The sequence below is a fragment of the Sciurus vulgaris genome (genome assembly GCF_902686455.1).
Source record: "Sciurus vulgaris genome assembly, chromosome: 9".
In the NCBI taxonomy this organism is placed as follows: Eukaryota; Metazoa; Chordata; class Mammalia; order Rodentia; family Sciuridae; genus Sciurus; species Sciurus vulgaris.
In genome coordinates this window covers 96,763,884-96,789,495 of record NC_136469.1, presented here as the reverse complement: position 1 = coordinate 96,789,495, position 25,612 = coordinate 96,763,884, and the positions used below count along the sequence as shown (strand labels likewise).

Sequence of the window (25,612 nt, the reverse complement as noted above, 5' to 3'; positions counted from 1 at the left end):
GAGGGATCATGAACTGAAATTAATTTCCATGCATGTATAAGTTTGTCAGAATAAACCCAACTACTATGTGTAGCTACAAAGCTCTAAAAAATAAAATATTCTAATACTATGTATATTTCTGTTAGTACCACAAAGTGGAAATATAAAAGAAGAAATTTAATACAACTAGGAAACCCAAGTAGACTTTACATTATAGAATAATAGAAAATATCAGCAAGTTTTGATTAAAGAGAAAACAGAGCTGCCTTTCCATTTCAGTTAAAGAAAGACAAACACTTTACCCAAAGATTTTTAGCAAATACTATGGCAGTTGCATTCAGGTTCCTTGTTTTTAGGAAAGAACAGGTGGATAAATGAAGTAACTATGTGAAGGTCGTAGTCTGGGCCTCATAATTCTCAATGAACTAAGTAGCTAATAATGGTGAGACAAAGAAATTAGATTGGTGTGAGGTGGTGAAGAAAATTTGAAAGAAATTCTCAAATTCTTGAATACAGTATAAGTCAATAACTGAACTTTGAGCCATGGTGATTGCATATTCCTGACACTACAGGAATTCTTCATACCATTTACAATTGAAAAGCCAAGAAATGTTGATATTTATGTTTCAGTCTTGTGGAGATAGAAATAAATCTTAAATATGTTGACTTTGAGGTGCTTGTGAAATATACAGTGCTCACTAGTGATGATAGCATGGGAGTTAGGAAAGAACTTGGGGGTAGGAATGAAGAATAATAGCTAATAGTAAATGTTTGAACTGTTTAACCTGAAGACCTAATTTAATTCTCAGAACATGCTGAGAAAATGCTACTAAACCCAAGTTCATAAGTAGAGACAGGTTTGGTCTCCTTCAGAGTCATTGCGGAGTAGCATACCAGGATGCTGCCACTCAGGAAGGAACTAAACATTTCAGCTTCAGTCGTATAGAGGTACAGTTGAAATTTGGAGAGTGGCAGGAAGATCTGAAAATAACTAAATGAGATAGAGATAAAACTGGAGAATTTAGGGGACTTGTGTTATAGAACGTAGTAGAGATGATTATGGAGAAAGTGTGTCAAAGTTGAAAGTAGCTAATGTGGAATCTAACAAAAAACTAATATCACAAAAACAGGATAGGAATTTTAGAAAAGAGAGGGGAGAGCATGTAGAATTCTATAAAGCAGTGTATCTCAGAGTTTGTTCTGTGGAATATCAGTCACATGACAAAATTTGATTGGTGTGTATTCTAAATAAGTTTGTAAGGCACAAAATGATAACCTCTTATTACCTATCTTCCCCTAATCCTCTTGAAACATGTTCACGACACAGGGACATAATTAAAGGATAGTGTGTAACTCAGTGACAATTTATAAGGCAGCCTTTTTCCATAATGTTTCCCTTAGAAAATACAGATTCAGGCATACTTTTAACCAAAGATTCATATTTGAGGATATGATGAAGGATCTGGAGGGGGTGCATCCTGAGTTATTAGGGTCTGTAGGATGTTACAGGGTGGTGCTGACATAAGAGCACAGTTTAAGTCTGGCCATGAGTGCTACAGATAAAAGTTAAGCAAAAATCATGAAACAGAATCATGAAATTGTAGAATTGGAATGAAAGGATTGGGCCACTAGGTTAGGACCATGTGTTATGATTGCTCTGGAGCATGGTCAGAGACAGTGCTGATCTCAGACTTCCTAAAGGATGGTAAGAATACTGTGTGCTTTCGGCTAACTTCTATTCTTGCTTAATGCTCTAGTTTTCTATTTCCTTGCTTTGTAGATCACAAACTCCTTTCCATTCAGACCTCTGGACAAGTTAAACTTGTTGACATTGGACTCAAAATACCCTGCTCAGAACTGAAAACACTTTAGTTGTCTTTCCCAGGCACTGTGCATTTTCCCTCTTTTGATGACATGATCAGAGGGATTAGTCCCTTTATGTTTTAGTCAATTTTATTCAAACTTCATGAGTTTTAAAAAATTTTACTAGTAGTGTACAACTTTCTACATGATTAAAACACCTTTTCAGGATATTTTATATTTATCATTTGCATTTACATTTTATTTATATTAACCCATTATTCCTACTTGGAACTTTAAGAATTTTCTTAAATATTCATTCTGATGTCCATTTTATTAGAGCCCTTGTTTTGTTTTTTTTTTTGTGAATTTCAAGTTTTAATTCTATTTCTGCACCTCTGATTTTGACAACAGAATAATTAATGCCAAAGTGATCAAGTTTGTTGAAAGCCACTAGAAACTATTGTCCCCATTAACCAACTTACCATTATTATTGTGTCTGGCTCATTGGATACAAATCAGAAAGCTTTTAAAAGAATGATCACTTTTGTTTTTACTTCTGTATTCTTTGTCATTTTTAGGTTCTGTTTCAATATTAGGTTTCATTTTTCTGTCTCATTTGCCGGTTCTCAAGAACCACCCATCGATTTAGTCATCCTAGAATCTTTCTTGAGCCTTAAGTCTTACCTTTATAAGCTTTTAAACAAGTATTTCCCTCTTTGACAAAAGGCATTTTTGCTCCTCTTTTCCTTCACATCTTTACCTTGTATTTTATGATCTCATGAAGTAATTTTATCATTATGAACTTAGATAGTTGATAAGCACATTTCATAATAAAGACTTTGGTATATCCATCAGACATTGAAATAAATTTCTGAATTTTCAGTTATAACACCAAGTATCAGATGTTGGAATATGGATTTGGGGAAAATGGATCCGTTCATAAAAGAAACAGACATCAAGACTGTTGTGTCTATTGTTAAGAATAGCAAATTAGGACGGTCTTGCTGGGCAGTGACTCAGATAGGCAGGTGAAAGAGAGAATGGGTGTTAAAAAAAGACCAGATGCTATCATCACAACACCTCAGCTCCCTTCCTCCTCCAGGATATGTGATGCTCCTTTATGACGTGTTTCTTCCATTGTTTAATATTTTTAAAATCATTTTTTTTTTTCTTACATTGAAGAAAGAGCTGTTCAGAGCCCGGATAAGAATAGTACCTGCCTGAGGCATTGGTTAGTTGTCCTCAAGGATTAGAGTCATTTGCTTTGAGGACTGTGCAGTAGAGCATCCCTAGTTCAATCTCACACACACACACAAAAAATGTTATGGTCTTTGGTAGACCTATCTTAGAACATTTTAAAAATATAGTGGGGCACAGTGGCACACACCTATAATCCCAGTGGCTCAGGAGGCTGAAGAAAGAGGATCTCAAGTTCAAAGCCAGCCTCTGCAACTTTTGAGGCCCTAATAAGACCTTTTCTCAAAATAAGAAATATAAAGTGCTGAGGATGTGGTTGGATGTTTAAGCATTTTGTGTTCAATCCCTGGTGCCAAAATTAAAAAAAAAAAAAAATCTAAAAGTGCTTCATAGAAAAACACTCTTACTAAAGAATTTTAATGGAGACATACAAATTATAATTGCTAAAGAAGGTCGTTTATCCAGTCTTTGTATTTTATATTACAGAAAATCCAAGATTGGGAGAAAAAAAGAGTGTATTTCCCCAGTTACCAGTAAGCAAACATTTCCTTGTAAAGTGTCTCTTTACCCAAAGAAAGGTAAAATATAATGAGCGCATTGATTAAAAAAAAAATCTTAATTTATTGATTTTCTTTTTAGTGTGCCTACTGATTTAACAGTATCTTTTTCACTGACTGAAAAGGCATTTATTTGACCTTGATTTTCATAAAGGTATGTTAGGTCTAACTTTGTTCAGATGCATGATCATTTTTATGTAATTAAATCTTAGAAATATTTACACTTTAAGTGTACTGAGATTTTTATTAAGTGAATGAAGAATTAATAAAAAGAAATCGAATCCTCAGAGTTTCTTGTACCTATCCCTCATTATATGTCTCCCAGCCTGTATTCTGTGGCATGTAGATCAGTCCCTTCTGACACCCCTAGTAATGGACCCATATGTGCTATCATACCTTCAGTGAGTGTAACAGGTCCAGTTGTGGGCATTGCAGAGGGCTTACCTCATCCTATCACTGCTTGTGTTAATTTAATACAAACTCAGTGTAGGTTACCTCTCTTGCTTTTATTCATTCTGCTCTTGTGTGGGTATAATGTATAATTTAACTAAATGTTCTTCAGAATGCTGTATTCACCTTACCCAGATTTCAGATGTCCTCTTCTGAAATTCAGGTTTCATGGATCATTTGGCACAGCTTTGTTGGCTCATTTCCAGACTTGCATTCTCCCTTTTGTTTAGTATTACTGACATTTTCATGTTTATTCATGAAAAATATCATGTGAATTTACACTGGCGCTGGGGGAAATTGGTCTTTGTGCCAAAAGTAGTGTCATTTGGAATGTGGAAGAACTTAGGGACATTAGAAACTGTCTCCTTCTGAACACCATGTCAGAGTCATAAATTTGGCCTTTTTAACTATAGTTGCCAGATCTTTTTATATTACTCTATTACCAGCAAGAAAACTTTGATTATTCTTTTTTAATATTTTTAAACTTTAAAACATTTTTAATGGAACTTCATTGGTTATTCACTCATTAAAGCCTTAAGTTCTTTGATTATTTTCATTCAAAAATTTCAAGTTGAAAATTCAAAATTCCTTATGCTGACATTTTTTTAAAGTAGGAATACATAATTTTAAAAAAAGCTCACGTGGTGTTCTCTAATAGGTTTGTTTTTCAGTTAAAAATAAAAATTGATCAAAATGAAAGATTACCTATCCCATTCTTGTCCATTCTCATACTTTAAGCACCTACCTTATACATAGAACATTTCCTATTTAGTCATAACACTTTTATTGTACTCTGCTGAACATTTATACTATACTATATTTTCTTCTTAAACCTCCCATTATTTTATCCCATTTTTTAAGCCCAATATCTATATAATTTGGTGTTTCATTGAATATTTTAATGCTACTCTCACTGGCCCATGAACTTAATTTTCTAATTATTAAGTGAGTATATAAATAATATCCTTTACAAAATTATAAAATCCACAACAGCAAAAGCTATGTTTTCTTGTTTTCTATTTACCATGGATCCTTCAGCCATTATCAGTCATTTTGTAAATAATAATAATTATACCTAGTAGTTGCCAAGCATTCACTTTGTGCCAGACAATATTTAAGATTCAGAAATAAGCCAGAGAGGCAGAGAATCGTATTATACTTTTTTAACAAGAAACGAACTGAAGCGAAAAAAGATTATGTGTAATTCACCCAACGTTACATAGCTAAGCAGTGATAGACCCAGGGTTGAATCTGTTTGAAACTATATGATTCAAAAGCCTGTTCTCTCAACCACTACAATACTGTGTTCAATTTTTTAATATCTAATGTATTTGTTGAATAAATTATTTTTAAATACATAATATGAATTCTGCCAGTAGTGGTTAGTATAAACTTTATTAATGGCTGAAGTGAAATTTCTGGTGTATCCAGGGGAGCTAATATTTCATCATAGAGAATTACACAGCATGGTAATATGAAATTTTCGTAGAAAAATGCATCTAACTTCCTGGAATGGGTTGTGAGGCCCATTGACCTTTATCGTAGTATGGACATGTTATCTCCTAGACAAGGAAGAAAGCTGTTTTATTATAGTCAAGTTGGTTTTGCTGTAGCTAAAGCTTTGAAATAATTGACTTAAAAACCTTAAGTACTATTTATAAAGATGAATTGTTTAATGGAAGCTACCTTTATTGATATTTAAAAGTTAGGGATTATTCAAATCCCTTAACCTAGGGATTAAAAGCAATTCCAGGGGGTTAGGGCCAACCTCAGTGGTAGAGTATGTCTTAGCTCCTAAACACGCATGAAGCCCTGGGGTCAATCCTCTACCCAACCACAAAAAAAAAAAAATTTCTGAAGTCAGTGGTAGATTCATCTTGGGCTTTGAGAAATTCTGTCTATATTGTACAATAAAGATTTTTAATGATAATGTTTTCAGAAACAATAGGTGATATTTACAGAAAGAAATTACTGCCAATCCAATCATATTTTAAAATATCCTTAAATTGTCATATGGGAAAGTTCTGACCTTCTGGGTCTCACTTTATTTTGCTCTTTGGAGAGAGACCCTTACCATCAGGATTCCATTTGCCTTCCCAGCCAAGACCTATTGCCTTTAACCTGGATGGTGAGTCTACTGCCTAGTTGATAAGCCACACAGCTATGGAAGTTTCTCAAAGTTCTAAATTTTCAAAGATCATTTTGAATGACTTTTACCAATAAAGGTACTGTCCATTGTATTTAAGAGTATAGATCAATGATGTTAAACTTTTGTCTGTCTGTATTTAACTATGTATGTATTTAAAACACTTCTAAATACCCAAATTTTAGTACCTCTCTTGAATATATTAAATTTCCTTCACTAATAGGTCACTACATATTCACTTAAAATTGTTCCTCTCAGTATAACTGATTTGACTACCTTCTGATATACTCATCAAGCTAAGTTCATATATCTCAAGTAAGTATTATTAATTTGGGATTTTTTATTGTTTATTTATTTATTCATTTTTTCTTTGGGTATGGTATTAGAAGCCATTTCTTATGCGCTACCTACAATAAGCCTCTACTCAACAGTTTTAACATTTCATTCAGCAGACTTTTTAAGTTTCCCAATTTTATTACTACTTTTGCATGTTGATCTAAATTTGACAGCCCACCTCTGAAGGATTTGTGGTACAGTGTGAGAATGTAGAATTATGAGATCTATCCTTGCAGATGCTGTCAGGGAGACATGCTGCCTAGGGGATGACCAATCCCCAAATCTCCTTGACCTAATTAGAAACATCATTTTGGAACACAACTTCTTGTGTCGAGATTTCTTTTCTCATCAACACCTTGCTGTATCATCACTGTCAACATTCACAGACAAGGTGACCAAATGTTATTAGGCTGTTATTTTTAGTAGGAGAATGTATTTCACTGTACTAATTATAAATGATATTTAGTTTGCAGTGAGGAGTTTGACCACACAAAGAGTGTGCAATTTCTTTATCCATGCCCTTCAACAGATGAATGAATAAAGAAACTGGTATATATACACAATGGAATATTTTTCAGGAATAAAGAATAATAATATTATGGCATTTGCAAATTAATGGATGGAATTGGAGAATATCATGTGAAGTGAACTAAGCCAATCCCAAAAAAACAAAGGCTGAATGTTTTCCATGATAAGTGGATGATGATATATAATGGGAGTGGGGAGGTGGGAGGTGAAAGAAGAATGTAGGAACTTTAGATTTACATAGAGGGAAATGAGAAGGAGGGGGGTATGGAAAATGTTGGAATGAGACAGACATCATTACCCCATATACACGTATGATTATATGAATGGTATGAATCCACATCTTGCACAACCATAGAAACTAAATGATGTGTACAAAGAATAAAAATGGGGTCTATAAAAAAATAAATAAATAATTAATTAATTAAAAAAGAAAGAGTATGCTGTGATGGCTAGGGTTACTTTTTGTCTGTTCTGTTACCAAAGTTAGGATCCATGTGGCAATAGGGGATTCTGCAAACTCACAGTGCTGCCTTGAAACAAATGTTTCAGAGCTTTTGCTATAACAGTATGATTATAGATCCAAAATATTCCACTGCTTCAGTAAAAATTACTCAGAATACCTCTGGTTTTGACAGTTTTAGGAATCATTGCAAAAGAAAATGGGAATTTTACATTTGCATTTCATTCTGTACTTTCTTATATCCACGAAGAGTAGTATAGCATTTTGATTAGAAAATAGGTTTTAGAATCTTACAAATCTTACTTGAAGTACTGAACCTTTCATTTGTGAGCTGTGTCCTCAAACCATTCAGTTCACTGAGTCTCAGGGCCCTCCTCTATAGCATGAAGAAAATTTCAAGAAGAGAACTCATTTGTAAAGTGATAATGCTAAGGGCACAGTAATCACTCAATTGAATGCAATTTAAAAATTGAATTGTGTAATTTCCTACCATGTCTTCCAATTCCCACAAGTTTGTACTTGGGGTCTGTTATGGTTTGAGTATGAAGTGTCCCCCAAAAAGCTCTTGTTAATGTAGAAATGTGGGGAGTTGAAATAATTGGATTGTGAGAACTTGAACCTAATCAGTCCATCCTAGTTTGAATGGACTCTTGGTTGGTAACTGTAGGCAGGTGGTGATGGCTGGAGGAGTTAGGTCCCTGGGGGCATGCCCTGGGAGGGTTCACTCTCCCTGTGGCCCCTTCCCCTGGCTGCTTCCTGCTTGCCATGGGGGGGGGGGGGGGTGCAGCTTCCTTCTGCCCTGATGTCCACATTGCATTAGGCCCAAAACATGGAATCCACCAACCATGGACTAAACCTCTGAAACCATAAGTCAAATAAACTTTCCTCCTTTTAGTTTTTCTTGTCAGGTATTTTGGTCCCAATGATGAAAAGCTGACTAAAACAGGGTCTATACAGTTCCTTAGCTGATAACCACTATGAGAACATTTTTTTTTTAACTTATTTAAATTAAAGTGATGGTTGTCAATTGCATGAAGGCAAGTGGTGTCCAATTTATCCCTGTGAGTTTTTTTTATTGTTTCTTGTCTTTAAATGTAGCTGCCTCTCTATATATTTAGGTTGTTTCTGAATCAAGCATTATTGTTTTTAAATTTAAAATGTCCCTATTGTCAGAAATTAATGTCATGCTGTTCATCTAGTCTGTCAGTTAAACCTCAGTATCTGAATTGTGCAACATGCAGACACCAGGAAAATGATGAATGATATCACAGATGCTATGACATATCTTGTGCATTAGAAAAATAATTGCATACATATGTAATGATAAAACTTGTAATGACCATTTTTATGAGTGTAAACATGAATACATATTACTTTATCACTAATTTGACTCTGCAGTCTATTTGTGCATTAATAAACATACTGCTTTTTATATTAATTAGACCAGTAGTTAATGATCTCATGCTCATTTCCTCCAATGGGAAAACATTTTGGAGTCAATTATCCTTAGCATAAGTGAGCACTGAGTGCACCCACTTTTTTCTGTGTATTCTTCTTCCATCATGAGCACTGAGTGCACCACTGTTTTCTGTGTATTTCATCTAGAAATTAGTCCTTATTAACTCATCATTAAGTTCACTAAATCAATCAATCAGCATGTATTTATTGTATGCACAGTGTTTACCAAAGTGTACATTCTCTGGCCTTTAAATTGCTTATAAATATTTCAACTTATTTTCTAATTTAGTGCGGTAGATTATATTTATCCAAGTTTAGGTTTAAAGTATGTTCTCTTGGAATCCTAAAAGTTATCCACTTTTCTAGATAGTTAGAAAGTGAAAATGTTTAAATTGAAAATCATAGCACTCCCTCATAATAATTTATGCTCATAATTCAGGAATGCTGGACTCCTTTATACTAAACTTAACTGAAAGAGATTTTAAAAAGTAGTGCTTGCTCTGTTACGTTTTAAAAACCCAAGGAATGAATGCCAATAAAATGAGCAATGTTTTTTACACAGGAAATGTTTTATTAGCTATTTTCTAATGATAAACCTATCAAAATACATCTTCTTCTATCAAAATAAGAAAGGCTATCCAAAGGCTAAATTTAAATAAATATCATCATATAAAGTGAACTAGTAGAAAAGAATTATGACTTATGCCAAAGCAGCAGTCATCAGCTGTATCTTAACTATTTGTGAACTCAGGACGAGGATCTAGGTGATTTATCTTTTTCTTTCTCCATTTCCAGGATTGACAAGAGGATAGATAGGATCAGCCACAACAAGTCTTATTTTTCTTCTTTCTTGACCTGCAGCAGCAGTTCTGTGGACTGAGTTAGTTACTTTTCCAAACTTTTCACTCTCATATGTGTAACCAGAAAGGATGTTATAAAAATAAGCTAGTAATATTGTAGCAGTGTTACAAAAGATTTTTGTTTGTTTGTTTGTTGAGAACAAATGAAGAAAAGCTGCCCAGTTTAAAAAAAAAACATCAAGGTTAACAATATCCAAAGTTGAAGTGACTGATAAATAAGTGTAAAACCCATTGTTATGATAAAATACGAGTTAAAGATTAAGATCTCAGTACTATTGTGTTCATGTGTGCACAAGTATGTGCACACACACACATATGTATATGTAGCAGATACCTCTACACACGTATTATAACCCCTGGCCCAACTCTGACTTCATCTAAACCTGAGAAGAATTATTTTGTGAGCTATCATGCCTACCTTAGGTACCCCAGTCCCTAAAGCCTGTAGTCTGCTTGGCCATAGCTCCACCATCTGTTTGTATGCAGGAGAGTTCATACTGGTAAAGATGATCTTCAGCCCCTAGAGAGAAGGAACCTATGCATAGTTATTCCAGCTTCCTGCATTTCAAAATCTGGGACATAGTCCATATATGTCTCAGATATATGAGTAGAAATTGGTCCTCATTGCCAACAGCAGCAACTTTACTTTTGACCCATATTTTGGCTTGTCATCCTTTTCTGCATCTTTCTACTTGTTTTTTCATATCTGTTTCCTGGAATCACCCCCACCCAATATTAGCTTCCTGTGTCAAAGTCCTTGTGTTAGACTGTACTTTCAAGGGACTTCAAAACTAGGACACTGTCTCACATAAGAATATTTGGCTATATTATGTTTGAGGAACTCAAAACATGTGTAGGCATCATCAGTCAGTAGCTACAACTATTATTTATTTAGTGTTATTAAAATGTTATATTGCTATTTATAAATCTAATTTGATAAAACATTTATCATCTTATCCACTGCTTTGAACATTTAACATATTGCTGACCTTATAAGAAAGCAACTGTACTCTCGTTGGTCAAGGAAGATTGACTTGTTTAAACCAGTTTTCTAACATTGTAGAAAATCTCTCCTTTCTGGCATTCTCCTAATTATTACAACTCTTGTTAAGATAGTAACTGAAGTGATATCTTACTCCATATCTCCAAAGTGATAAATTTTTAGTAAAACTTTTTTCCTATGATTTATCCTTCGAAAGCAGGCTTTACCTGAAAGCAGTGTGCCACATAAGAAATTACTGACGACTTCATGGAAGAGGTGATATTTCATGCAATGTGAGATGAATGAATAGGATATTGGTAAAGACAGTGTTAAATGATACATGATATGTGCAAGGACACAGACATAGGAGAGTCATTATGCTTCATTCTGAGAGTTGGTTATTCATAGTAGCCCTGCAACCAACTTCCTTTTTCTTGAATAAAAGCATAATTTTATGTGTAAGAAAACAGTATATGAAAATGAAAGCAGGGCTTTGGTTCACACAGCTTTTCAGAAATAAAATCAAATGTGTCATAATAAAAATTCTGGCATATGTCTCTTAAGAAATATTTTGTACTTGTGTTGGGTATATAAAAGATGTACTATCAGTATTTTATAGCTATGAGCATGATCTGATTTAATAAATACTGTTTTTCTCCTACTGTATTGTCATGAACAAGGGAAACATTACTGCCACATAGACCTTGGAGAGAGCTGGTTGAATTACCTCTGAGCATCTATTCTAACTTGCATGCTTGACCAATTGGTCAGAATAGCTTTCTTGTGGGAGAAAAGGGGCTAGAATAGGAAAGGTTGAAAGAAACTTTCATGCAAAATAAAAAAGCTTTTCCTCTACAATAGGACTGTCAAAAGGTTGACTAACTATTCCTATCATTTGTTTATCCCTTAACTATCAGTTTAAAAATATAGGAGTATGATTGTATCTTAGGGGCACTGTGTTTTTCTAGCATGCACAAGGCCCTGAGTTCAATCCCCAGCACCATAAAAGGGAAAATAAAATAAAAAGATTTTTTAAAGTAGAACTAAACTTACTTCTATTTTATCTAATTGTTTTTGTCCAAATGGAAGTAAACGAGGTTTGCTGATCACTTATTTTTCCAGTGGTAAATTTAAGAACGATGTCAAGCAAACATCATAAAATCCAATCAACTAACTTTAGCTTTCCAGCCTTCTTTTATACTGAAAGAATTGTATGGCTATAGAAACAATAAGTCTTAGTACACTCCTCATTGACCCTTTTCTAAATATTCCCAAGTACATATCAGAAATATAGATCTGGTCCTATTAAACTGCCATTTATTAAAACATTAACAAGGTAGTATTGCTGCCAGGGGGGGAAAAATAAGAAATTTAACCTATCTTGTCTGCCTTCTTGAGGTCTACAAGATAAATATGCACTGATTTTAAATGAAAGTGAACATCAGTAAACTGGACAGATTTATTGAGTTAGCTTGTAGCAAAATGAGTTTGCTCAATTTTCACATACTTTTTTTCATGGTAAATGTTTTAATCTATTGATGTCATGGAGAAATGCTATATTAGCTATAAAACAGAAAGAGGGCACTGTTCAGAGACAGGACTAATAATCTGTACAATGTAATAAACACTTTGTAAGAGTTTAATAGCCCTGAATTCAAATAGATAATATATAATTTACTAAGCTGAGAAGGAAGATTCATAAAAGAATGCCAATTCTTCCAAATGCATATACTTACATATAATATTAAGACATCAATTTTACAGGGTTAGATAAAACTGTGCTTGAGTTAAAGAAGACAAACCCATTCTCAATACACTGCAGCATGCCAGCATTTTATACTCTTCTGCCTTCCATTATATGTGTTTGATTTTAATTTTAATTTCTGAGGAGTTAACATTTTCTGTCACAAATCTCTCTTCTCCAAAATTGATAGACATAATCAAGTATGGAACTTGACCATGAGCCCCAAATCCTTGCTACATGCCTTGTAGGAGAACTGATGTTAAGTAAGAACTCGTGGGTTCAGACCCAATTGTTGGTGGTTAACAAATACCAACCTGATAAATCTAAGAAACCTAAAACTTCCACTTATATATTAAAACATATTTTTAATATGTAAGTGCCACTTATATATTAAAACTATGTGGCTGCAGAATCTGGAATCTACTTCTAAATAAGTGACATACATTTTGGAACAGAGTATAGAGATCAATGGATTAAAAAAACATTCAAATATATGATATTTAGTATGAAATCTCAATATGTAAATTTTGATCTTTGAAGTAGGGCAATATACAACTTGCATTTGAAATATATTTGTTCTTCAAATTCGTGTTTTTTTAAAAGACCATCTTATGTAGTAGATAATAACATTTGTAAAAGTTACACATGTAAACATGAAATTAAAATTTTAATATCAACTATAGTCAGTTAACTAAACACCGAAACACTTTTTTGTCTACAAGGAAGTTTATTTCATTTTATTAAAAAGTGAGAAAATTACACCTAATAATGTTATATTGTTGGTAATTCGTTCCTGCATACTTTCATTAGTAAATTTGTTTTTATTACCCTTCTATAGATGGCTTTTAAGGAAAAAAGTTGGAGCTAGTTAGTTTAAATAGACTATAAAGTATGTAGTCACTGGTCCAACAGATCAAAAAATAATGTGATCATTTGTTTCATTATCTAAAACTTGCTTCCTCTACTTTGACACATTTCACTAAAACATTCAAATAGTGAATTTAGTGAATTGCCTAGCCGATGTAGGCAGAGTATTATAAAGAATAGAAGGAAACATACTTTATGTTGTTTTTCTGTTGGCTTTAATTTTTAAATTCATCTTCTCACTTTGGTTATTGAATCATGTTATATATGTTTGGATGGGCGCTTATTTATTTTCTTCCTTAAATTTGAGCTAGCTAATTTATAACCAACTTTTAAGGAATATCAGTTCCTTCTACCACTTTCTCACAGGGAGAACATAAATTCACATGAAACACAGGGAAGAATATGGCACTATTCTTAGAAGCAATTGACCCTTGTGTCACATTTTACAATATTGCAGAACTAAACCCCATTATGAATGCTTTGAGCTAAGAAAGTATTTTCAATCTTTGAGCTAAGAAAGTAGAAACTATTTACTATCCAGTTAATCATATATGCCTAGACCAATGGAATCATGCTACTGAATTTTCACCAACACATTTTAATAATCAGTGAAGGATAAAGAAGAAACAGACAAACTACGAATAAATAGTAGTAAGATCAGGAGAGAGAAGGGAAGGGGAGGGAGAGGGGAAATGAAAGGGGAAGTGCTGGGGAGTGAATGAGAGCAAATTATGTTTCTTGCTTTTGTAATCATGTAAAGATGAATCTTAATGTTATGTATAACTAAAATAACCAATAAAAATAAATAAATTTTCAGGATTTTTGCAAACTGTTCAACACATTTACTACAAAAGTCCATTATAAAAATTTAAGATTAAAGAAATTAATAAAGGGACTGGGGATATAGCTCAGTTGGTAGAGTACTTGCCTTGTAAGTACAGGGCCCTGGGTTCAATCCCCAGCATGCCAAAAAAAAAAAAAAAGAAAGAAATTAATAAAAACAAATATAAATGAAATTACATATGTAAAAAAAAGTAATAAATATATGGGGGATGGAGAAATGGGAGAACCCACCTGAGATAACTACTGCAAGTCTGTCCAAAGACACAAAACATGAGTTACTAAACATGTATCACTAGGTTTATGTGTGCCACATTCTTTTTGGCACATTTAATTCTAGTCCTGCCTGCCTTGCACTGCTATCAGACATAATTGGTTTACATCAAATGCTACCTCCTTGCTTTATAGGTGAGTCTGGAATGTAACACTGATCTAATTGTGTTCTATCTGAAAAGAAATCTTTTGGAGATTACTCTCAGTAAAGATTATTTAGCAAAACTGAGTATGATTCTTTAAGGATGAGTTATTGATACTTATTAATATTGACTTTAAAAAGGTTTTGTTTGTGGAAATCACAATCAAATACTTGCATTGAGAGCAGAGTATCAAATAATTTTCTTGACCTGGTGAATATAATTTACCAGATATAGCTTTAGTGGCAGTTGGAAAATAGTAAGAATAACTGGGAACAATATTTCCTTCCTCAGTTAATGGGATTTTTCAACAGTCCTTGCTGGTATCTGATTTAGGACTTGGGCTTTGGTGTCAGAAACCTGGCATTTTATCTTGGATCTAGCACTTATATTTATTTAACTTATCTGTGCCATACTGTTCTCCTTTGTAGTATTGAAGGTATAATACCCTATACTTTAGTGTAGCAATATGACTATTAGGTAGATAATACAAGAAAGGTGTTTAAATCCTTCAATTATCTTGTAACTAGTAAGCACTACTTACTCAGTCTCCCCATCTATATGATAGTGACAATAATTTCAGCAGGATTAATGTGAGTTTTCCACAAAACTATGTTGACTATATTTAGTTATTCAATGTGAGCTATGATAAGTGAAAAAGTGTTTCTGTAGGAATGGAAATATTTTTAGGAAACCTAAAAATAGAGTTTATCTACGTCAGGAGGTAAGAGGTGAGGCATTCTGAACAGAGGTGCCAAAACAAGCAAATATTTGGAAATAAGTATTCATATAGATTACATAAAATAAAAATAAGTATGCTATTGTGAAGAACAGGATTAATGTTCAGAATTAAAATATTAGACATAAAATGTGAAAAGATATGTAAAAAGCATATTTTGGAAAACTAGAGTAATGAATCTAAAGACTTGGAGTTATTTCTGTATGAATTGGCTTCCTGAGTTTATCAAACACCAGAAAAATCAAATGAGTAAGAATCTTAAACCTCCCTTCCAAGAGACTCAGTTGACATATATAGGATATGTTTTACATATATTTTCTACTAAAATTAATTTCTTTACTTTTGTTTCAGTTCTAGAAATCACATTGGTATTATTAATATTTTCATTTTTAACCATGTTGTTAATAAATACAAAATATTGTCTGCTCTATGGCTAACAATCCAATCCCAAGTTTGCTGGAATAATTAGAACTTTCAGAGTGTGTTGTAGCTCCTCAGCATTCCTAGGCTATTCCTCAAAATACTGGTTTTAATGTTTTTGTTATGTTTGTTCTTCACTGATGGTCTCTCTAGGTTTTGTTGTCTCATACTCGTGCATGAAGTGATGATAGAAACTTTCAATTCCAAGATTAATGCACAAGATCTTAAATGCTCTTATAAAGCCAGAAAGACTATATTTAATTCAGTTCAATCAGAAATAAAGTAACTTGACTTCTTAACAACTGTAATTTGTGGGTAATATCAATATTCTCATTTTATTTTTCTCATTTATAAAATATAACCTGAGACTAAATGATAGCTAACAAAATTTCAACCCCAGATCCTAGAAATACTAATATAAAGTATTTACCAAATTTCTGGGATTAGATCTAGATTCATTTTAATACCATATTTGTTGCATACATGAAGCCAGACAGCTAGAACCAGTCAGTCAAAAATATGTCTTAGAAATAAACTGGCGACATTTTCCTTGGGAGTGATTTTAGTAAAACTGCTGTGCCTCTTCTTCATCTTCTGTTGAGAAGGCCCCTTTTCTCTGCCATTTAATTCTATTCTTGTCTGTTTTTAATGTCTTTACACAGGTTTCTTTGAATGCACTCAATAATAACTTGCCATTGGTAAATAAATTTCCTGAAAATCCCCAGTCATTAGACTATGTTTCCTTAAAGCGGAGATCAGTTTATCCTCCATAACGTTCATTCCACCAAATTCGCAAGTTTCCGTGGGGATAGTGCCATATGATGACCACCCATGTGGAATATATTTAGTAACTCTTAGATATTATGGCTACTTTTCTCTGTATCTGTAGTTCTAAAGTCCTTACACAAAACAGGAACTCAGCAGATGCATTCAGTGATTCTAACATGTCACTATACATATATAGTCTCATGTATTGTGAGGTGATTCTGTCTTTGTTTTCTGTTTAGCAAATGTAAATGTCATATACGTATTACATAGTAGTGACAAATCATTATAACAAGGGTGTATCCTTGATGAACCAAATGTAATATTGATTTTAAGTGTCACAAATAGTAACTTTGAAAAATTATTATTTGTGCTAGAGCTATTACAAATAGATTCTAAAGAGAGTCTACTAATAGCACCATTTTCTTTTAAAAGGCTAAATTAACAGTTTGAAAGGTTTTACAGATTCATCAATGGAATGGAATGTTAATAGAAAACAAAAGGCCTTCTCAGTTTCTGTAGCATCTATAGATACTGTATTTAAGTGTTTAAATTAGAATGTGCCTAGTGAAACTATTTTATGAATTATTGACATTTTCAATCTACACACTCCAGGAGGAAATTCATTAGGAGGTGTTCATTTTCGATACACATTATATGAAACCATTGTAATACAAGGTGCTTGAGCAGCACCTTTATTCATTGATGAATGGGTGTTATTGAAAAGCATAATTTAGAAGCTGAGCTGCAGAGATTACTCCTGTCCCTCATTAAATAAAGGATTAGTACTTTATTTACTGAAAAAGACATATGTCTGTCAGAATTTTTAATGTTCAGTACACCAAAAAATTTAATGAACTTTACAGATCTTATTTCTATTTACTGAGGAGTGTCTATTTGTTTCTTGGTGAATGTAAAATGGAAGAAGTTAAAGTGTTATCAATTTCAGAATAATAAAAATTAGTAAGGTGTTGAACACAGGTTTGCTTCCACTGATAACAGAAATCATGTTTTCCTTGACCAAGAAACGTGGAACTCATTTTTTTCCTCTGTTATTTTGTCCTGTGAGAGATGATTTGCATCTCTCATCTCAAGGGATGATAGCAATGACAAGTGTGTGATTTAATTCCTTTCTTTGAAAATACCATACTTCCATTTATTCTTTGTACCGAAGCACAACAAATCTTAATTGAGGTCTACGTGTTGGGTACTAGAGCTGAATAAGATCATCCTTCATTTCACTGAAGATCATTAATAAGTAGGATGTAAGATCAAAACTTTCATTTGAATCCCAGTTCTAATACACATTATCCATATAGCCATGTTTTTTTGGGTCTCAGTTTCCTCCATTGAAAATGGAAGTCAATGATAATGTCTGTTTTATAAGAGTGTTGTGATGTTTAAATAGTATTAATATCATGTATAAAACTTCAGTTCTTAATTAATGCATGTGATAACAGATATTATGTCTACCCTCAGGGAAATTCTACTTGTATTGTGTATCTCCTCTTAAGTATGCTTCTTCATGGATTTGGTGATAGAGTGGAAATGGAGAGAAAGGGTATAACAAATAAAAACGTGTTTCTTTGAATTTACTTGTTGGCAAAGCTAGCATGTAATGTTAGACAAATGACAGGTCTGTGACACCTCTTAGTGTTGACCTTGGTCAAGTCCTTTAATCTCTTTTGAATTTTGTCAACCCCTATCTGATGCAAGTAAAAATGCCACATTAAAATGTTGTATGTAAAATTAAATCATATGAAATTTTTATGCAAGACTGATGTAGTTTGCCTTTCTGCACTTCCTTAGTTGGTCAGCCAGTTTGTGATAAATGTACCCAAATGAATTTTAATAATCTAAGCCAAATGTAACCAGAAAAATAATTCTTTTTAAAATTTCATTTCAATGAAAAATCTATTTTCTTATAAATTATTTAATATTTTATAATTATCTTATGCCCCTCATAAGTATATATTTGTATGTTGCAGAAATAGAAAGGCATTATTGGATTATAATCATCTACCCATTAGAACATTGATATTGTAAATAGAAAGTGTGACCTCAAACACTGTATAAAAGAGGAGATTTAAAGAACATTAGAATTGGATACAATTTCATAGTTCTTAGTTATGGCACTAGCAATTTTTGGCATGCAACAAATTTGCAATGCAGCTTGGAAAACTTGGCAACCAATGCGTGTGCTCTCTGTTCCATACCTTTTTAAATTAAAGGATGCAATCTAAAAGTATTATATGTGGTACAAATAAATGATTAGAACTGATAACATTTTAGTTTACTATGCAATAACATGATTGTATGTTATATCTATTTTATGAATGCTGAAGATTGAAGGGAAAATTTACTGGACTCTTATTTCTACTTTTCTCCTTTCATACAGAATAAAATTACCCTTAGTGTGGATTTGTCATTCCCTCTAAGCACAGGATATAGCATATGACATTAAGTTTGACAAAGGACAACAATGAAATCACTTTAGAAAATATATAAACATATTTACGGAGACAATGGACAACAAAAGTAGTTTGAGGATTAAAAGTGAAGAGAGGAAAGGAGAAAAACTTGTTCCAAAGAGGTTTGGAAATGAACAATGACAATTATAATATCAGAATTCAGGATATTGGACCACGTAAGGGACAGGAGATTCTGAAGAAGGCCCTGCCACACTTGTCATCATATAATTCATTAATTTATTTTCTCATTTCAGAGAGGAGTAAAGCAAGTTGCTTAGGCCAGTGTTTTTAGATCTTTGCAGACTATTTTAGGGCAAAAATTGTTCTTGCTAGTATAACTCGCAAGATGAACTATATACTTTTGCTTTATTTTTCTCCAGTTTTATGTTTAATAAGTCATATAAATTTCTTGCAAATTTTCCTTTTCATCCATTAAATTATTGAAAGGCATTATGCAGATAATTCATTGCATGTCTGATTTCACATAGTACATTCAGATAGTTTCACAATATTTTTTCTTTTTGCAACATTCTTAAAACATCAAGATGAAAAAATATTCACCATTATTTGTATTATATATTTAATTAAGCAATTATGATTAGGTATTCATTTTGTGTTAGGCAGAGTTTTAGTTAGCTTTGTTGACTAAAACATGTGATAAGAAAAACATAGAGGAGGCAAAGTTTAGTTTGTCTCATGGTATCTGAAGTTCAACCCAAAGAGGGGCTGACTCCACAGCTCTGGGCCCAAGGGAGGCAGAACATCATGGTTGAAGGGCACGGCAGTTAAAAGCATCTTACAACAGGACAGTTAAGAAGCCAAAAGAACTCTACTCACCAGTGACAAAATATGAACCCTTAATGACACCCCTAATGACCTACTTACTCCAACCATATTCTACCTGCCTACAGTTACTTCTCAATTAATCCATATCAGTGAATTAATCCACTGATTAGGTTACACCTCTCATAATCAAATTATTTCACCTCTGAATATTCTTGCTTTTTCTCACACATGAACTTTTGGGGGACACCTAATATCTAAACCATAATAGACATTGAGTGGTTATAAAGAATATAGTGATATGGTGTTTCAAAAACCTCTTTGTTGTTTTAGGGAAAGGGAACATTCTAGAATCAGAATTAGATAATAGGCATTGACTGGCCAATTCTAAATGTTACTAAGCTTTTCAGCGACAAATTATGTTGTCTTGCCAGTTTTTGTTATGGGAATATGATTTGTGTGCACTTGTTTCAACTTAAATTATAGGTCTGTTTTACTTCAGTCTTGAAAATAGCAAATAAAAGATAAATGAACTACATCCAGTCATGACATGGGCAAGACCATAATAATTTTCTCCAAAGCAGAACCGCCTAATAAATCTTAATTTTGAGTAACCAGCAAGTAACAGAGGCAAGCTCTATTTATAATACAGCTCATGCCAATTTCTTGGAAATTAGACTAAGACCAGAGTAGTAAAAGAAAAATTTTACCAAAAGACAGCTGATAGATGAAAGTTATTTGAAGAATTAAAAATTCCATTAAAATATAAGATAATATTTACAAAATATAATAGACACATTATCACTACTTTTTGTTACATATGCTACTTCCTTATTTAGTATATTTTGAAGGGAGAAATTTCACTCATAAAGAAGGTAGGATATTTATAAATAGGACCGTCTAAAAGTTTATTGTGAAAGTAGACTTAAGATCTGTGAGTGCCATTTCTTGTTTTAGATTATAAATAGCTCCATATTTAATTCTTAGAAACATATATATCTGGAGTTAATTCAAGGAGACAAAGTAATTGAAAATTCTCTGTAGGTTAGTGATTGAATTTGTGAACTATAGGATGACTTCCCATTCCCAATCTCCACCCTCATTGTAGTAGGCTTTAAGGTCAAACTTGTGAGACTATTGATTAAATAATTTTTAATTGTGCAGGGTCTTCTAGTTGTCAGTCTGAACACAGGTTAGTGTTTTATTGAAAGCATGGCATGCATCTCTTAGATAAAGTTTTCAACTGGTCTCTATTTAATCATACAGTCATGTTTACCATGTAGTTACTCAATAAAGTGTAATTGAGAGTAAATTATGGCAATATAATATTCAAGGAGTTCTAGAAATATTGCTAAAAATAAGACTTACAAATTAGTGAGCTGCAACTTTTTAGCATAACTTTTTGTATATCAAGTTTTTATTTCGAATGTGTGATATTGAGGTTTCAAAAGTCAATGACTAGAAATAAGTATGATATTGATAGTAATTGAAAACATGAGTTTAGGTCAAAGAACAAAAATCTCACCCAAATGTAATTAACCAAAACAGCGTTTCTTGCTTGGTTTACTGGATTTTTCATTATGTTTACTGTGCATAAAATATCAATTCATCGCTTCTAGTAAAATTGCCTTGTTTTTACAACATTTATAATCTATAACTTTCAAAATTTAAAGAATTCATTCTTCTTGACATCTTTGCCAGTTGGTCACTTTTTTTTCTCATTAGGATGCAGGCAAATTGTGTTTAAAGAGACAAATGTTTATAAGTTCAAAAAGGTGCTGCTTGATGGGCATCGGTGGATATGGCATAATTTTTCAAAACTTTCACTGCCTTTATCGATCAGTACTTTAAAAAACAATAATGAAAATTAATTTTAGAAATAATAAACATAATGTGTTTGAGGATCTCAGTTTATTTTTACGGTGTCATATTGACTCAGTTAAGAATTTCCCAAAAGGCAGAGGCAGTGACTGATTATTTATAAGAATGCTCTGCTAACAGGTTTTTCTGAATGGCACTGTTTTTCCATGATAATATCAAATATTGATAAGGATAAGAGAAATTTTTTTAAGAAGGAGTCTAAGTTCATTTATTCAGGGAAGGAGCTTCCCGGCTGATATGTAACTTATAAAGGACATTTCACACAAGACTGACAAGCTTTGGGAGGGGTCGTTGGTCCTAGAAAATGAGTTTTGCAGAGCAGTTTCTTCTGAAGATGTCAATTCTTTTACTTCCATAAAAAAGCAAGACTATTATCTTAAATAATGGTACAGACATCATTCATAAGTAAAACAAACCAAACTATTTGGAAGCTTTCTATATAGATAATTGCTGACCTGCCCTTTCAAATGTAAATATTGGTGTTATTGTTGTAAATATTGCATTTTATGTCTGTCATTTGGAGTAGTATGCTTATTCAATCAGCTTGATTAATTTTTGCCTATTTTTCCAAGTTTATACTGTATTTTAAGTTTACATGATTATTTTTTAAAATTGCATTAGACAAATGGGTTTTTTAAAAAATAAACATAATGTTCAATGAAGCAAGTATGAGTGAAATGAATTATTTACTTTCAGTTTGGAAGAGGTGAATAAAAACTGCTTGGCCAATACCGTACCATTAATCTATTCTCTTTTCTCCTTTCTCTCTTTACTTCTCTCTCTCCAATAGAAGTGGAACAAAAAGGTAATTAAATACCTTTCATAAATTATATACTATTTATAGGCTAAGTTATTTAACAGTTTAACATTGAGCTAAAATAATTTTGTTATTAATTCTTATCTATTTTATGGAAGTTTATTTACTACTTCTGCTGCTCAACTTCACTTTAATCTGTTTTACTGACCAGTGCCGGTTTGATCCTTTTATCTTAACACAGTTTCGTATTGTAAATTTTTCAATATTATTTTATATTCCTCTTTATTTTTAAGTAAGTAGTTAGAAATCCAGTAGGGGTGATGAAAAGTGATTGCTTTAGATTTGTTTTTATTTTTATACTAAATACTTCCCCATAACCCTGGTGTGGGTTCCCCTGTTTCACTCATTTTTATCTACTAAGGGAAAAGGGAGACTATTTTCTGAAATATTCTAAATTGCTTTTGCAAACAAGGGCTGATTATTAACTTCAGCATAAAGGTTATGTACAATTTTGACAGCAATGAATAACTATTTTTTAGGACTAAAGCATTCATACTAAAATCCCTGAGAAAATTTTATAGTTATCAATATTATTATGGTTTATATTGACAATGGTCCTCTCTTCTTACCATGGAATATTTTGACAGCCAGTTTCCGCCCTACAATTTTTTTATTTCTTTGAAAGTAAAACTTTGGAGATTTTAATAATTTGTCTTTCTTTTCAATAATCTCCAAACATGGAGCTGAGTTTCATCTTATTTTCCATTGAATCTCTGCTTATAATCGCTATTAAAAAGCTAAATCACTAATGCTGAAAGAATAATAAATCATTAAAAGTGGGTCAGCTTCTAAATTCCTTGTGATTTCCTAATTTCTCCACCTGTACACTTCTAATCATTTCAAACATAACAGTGGACTGCATGATTATTTTTCAGTGTGTTTGCTTTGCAAATATATTAGAGCAGTGTTTCCCACAGCAGGTTCAGCAGAAGACTGCAATCCAAAGAAGCTCTGTGGAAAAATTCCAAGATCAAATTAGTTTGTGAAATTTCTTCATCCTTACAATTTCTGCCTGGGAGATTCTCTAATTTACCTGTGCTATTACCTCTGCCACAACTTTATCTAATGTGATATTTCTTAGACAAATGTGGCTGAGAATCCCTTTTTTTCTTTCGGTGTAATTCCTAGCTATATACCACTTGAAAACAGTACTTCAAGGACCGCCCTGTGGGAAACATTGCTTTATTGCCCCTTCATTTCAGATGAATCAGACAAGCTTTCTTACCACCACTGTCACAATATGTTACTGAATCATACTAAAATGCAGGTGAATCAAGATGATTCCTGCCCGTTTTCATTCTGAAGTATGAGCAGCAAAATATAGCAAGTAATCTTGTTTTTTAATGTTTTTTTCATGTAACAGTAAAAGGTACATGTTTTAAGTTCCGATACTACTGTATTTAACAGGACATTTTTAACTGATTAAAATCTAGATCTTGGGTTCTTTTCTGAAACTTTTCACCCTTTCTTCTTTCCTTATTCCTTCTTTCCTTTCTTTTTCTTCCTTTCTCTTTTTCCTTCCAGTATCCATCCATCACTCATTTTTAATTGTGTGGACTGCATGCTCTGTGCGTGTTGTAGCAGTTTCAAGAGCTTTTCTTTGCTAGAGGATTCACTGGCCTGTAACATATACAGGATTTTTCATTTATTTAAAGAAAAAATTGCTATGGGATATTCATCGGTTTATTAATAACTCTCGAACAGCTAATTTTGACAGAGTGGAAACAATATATTTTCATTTCCAAATACGATTATGTTCTTCAGTGAACTAATAAAAACGTCGTGTATAAACATTTGTATTTGTTTTATGTCTATAGAATACATAGACATATGTTACACTTGATACATATATCCAAAAATGTTATCATACATGTTAACAAAGGTAAAAAATCACAGAAAAGCACAGTTACTCATGAAAGGCTAATTTTTTAAGCAAATGAAATCAAAGTGATTTTTTTAAAGTCAAAATTAACATGGAAAAATACTTTGTGTTCTCAAAAAATGAAGCAAAATAAGTGGTGGTGGGTATCTCTGGTTACAGTTGCATTCTTACTGAAAATTAAGAATATATGAGAAAATAATTAATTAGTACAGCTTTTGTCTTAACTCTTTCTTTCCCTTCCGACAGTTTTTCTTTGTCCTGGACTACTAAAAGGAGTATACCAGAGTGAACATTTGTTTGAGTCTGACCACCAGTCTGGGGCATGGTGCAAAGACCCTCTCCAGGCTTCTGACAAGATTTATTATATGCCCTGGACCCCCTACAGAACTGATACCTTGACTGAATATTCATCCAAAGATGACTTCATTGCTGGAAGACCAACTACTACCTACAAGCTCCCTCATAGGGTGGATGGCACAGGATTTGTTGTGTATGATGGAGCTTTGTTCTTCAATAAAGAGCGCACGAGGAACATAGTAAAATTTGATTTGAGGACTAGGATAAAGAGTGGAGAGGCTATCATAGCAAATGCCAATTACCATGACACCTCCCCTTACCGATGGGGAGGCAAATCTGACATAGACCTGGCAGTGGATGAAAATGGGCTCTGGGTCATCTATGCAACAGAACAAAACAATGGTAAAATCGTCATTAGTCAATTGAACCCTTATACCCTACGGATTGAAGGGACATGGGATACTGCATATGATAAAAGGTCAGCATCCAATGCATTTATGATTTGTGGGATTCTGTATGTGGTCAAATCTGTATATGAGGATGATGACAATGAGGCCACCGGGAATAAGATTGACTACATTTACAATACTGACCAAAGCAAGGATAGTCTGGTGGATGTTCCCTTTCCCAATTCATATCAGTACATAGCAGCTGTGGATTACAACCCCAGGGACAACCTACTCTATGTGTGGAATAACTATCACGTCGTGAAATATTCCTTGGACTTTGGACCTCTGGATAGTAGATCAGGTAAGTTTGACTTTTGATGGTATTCTGTGGATAGATTCTTATAAACTTGTTCTCATGACGCGGATTACATGTTTTAATTAAACCGTGATCTTTCTTCTGTCCTGTGTACCTAAAACTATTCATTTTCTTGTCCTTTAAGAGAAATTTATGATAGCACTTCAAGCCCTAACCATTATTAACTAAGAGA

General features: G+C 33.0%; 1 protein-coding gene across 17 annotated transcripts in view; it reads left to right on the top strand.

The window, feature by feature from the left end:
* ADGRL3 (adhesion G protein-coupled receptor L3) overlaps nt 1-25,612 on the top strand; it is a 760,294-nt gene that overhangs the window by 441,265 nt on the left and 293,417 nt on the right. For all 17 annotated transcript variants that reach the window (XM_079153720.1, XM_079153723.1, XM_079153729.1 and 14 more), the window contains one exon: nt 24,625-25,425. In XM_079153720.1, the coding sequence (XP_079009846.1) occupies nt 24,625-25,425 (801 nt within the window). The remainder of the gene's footprint in view (nt 1-24,624; nt 25,426-25,612) is intronic.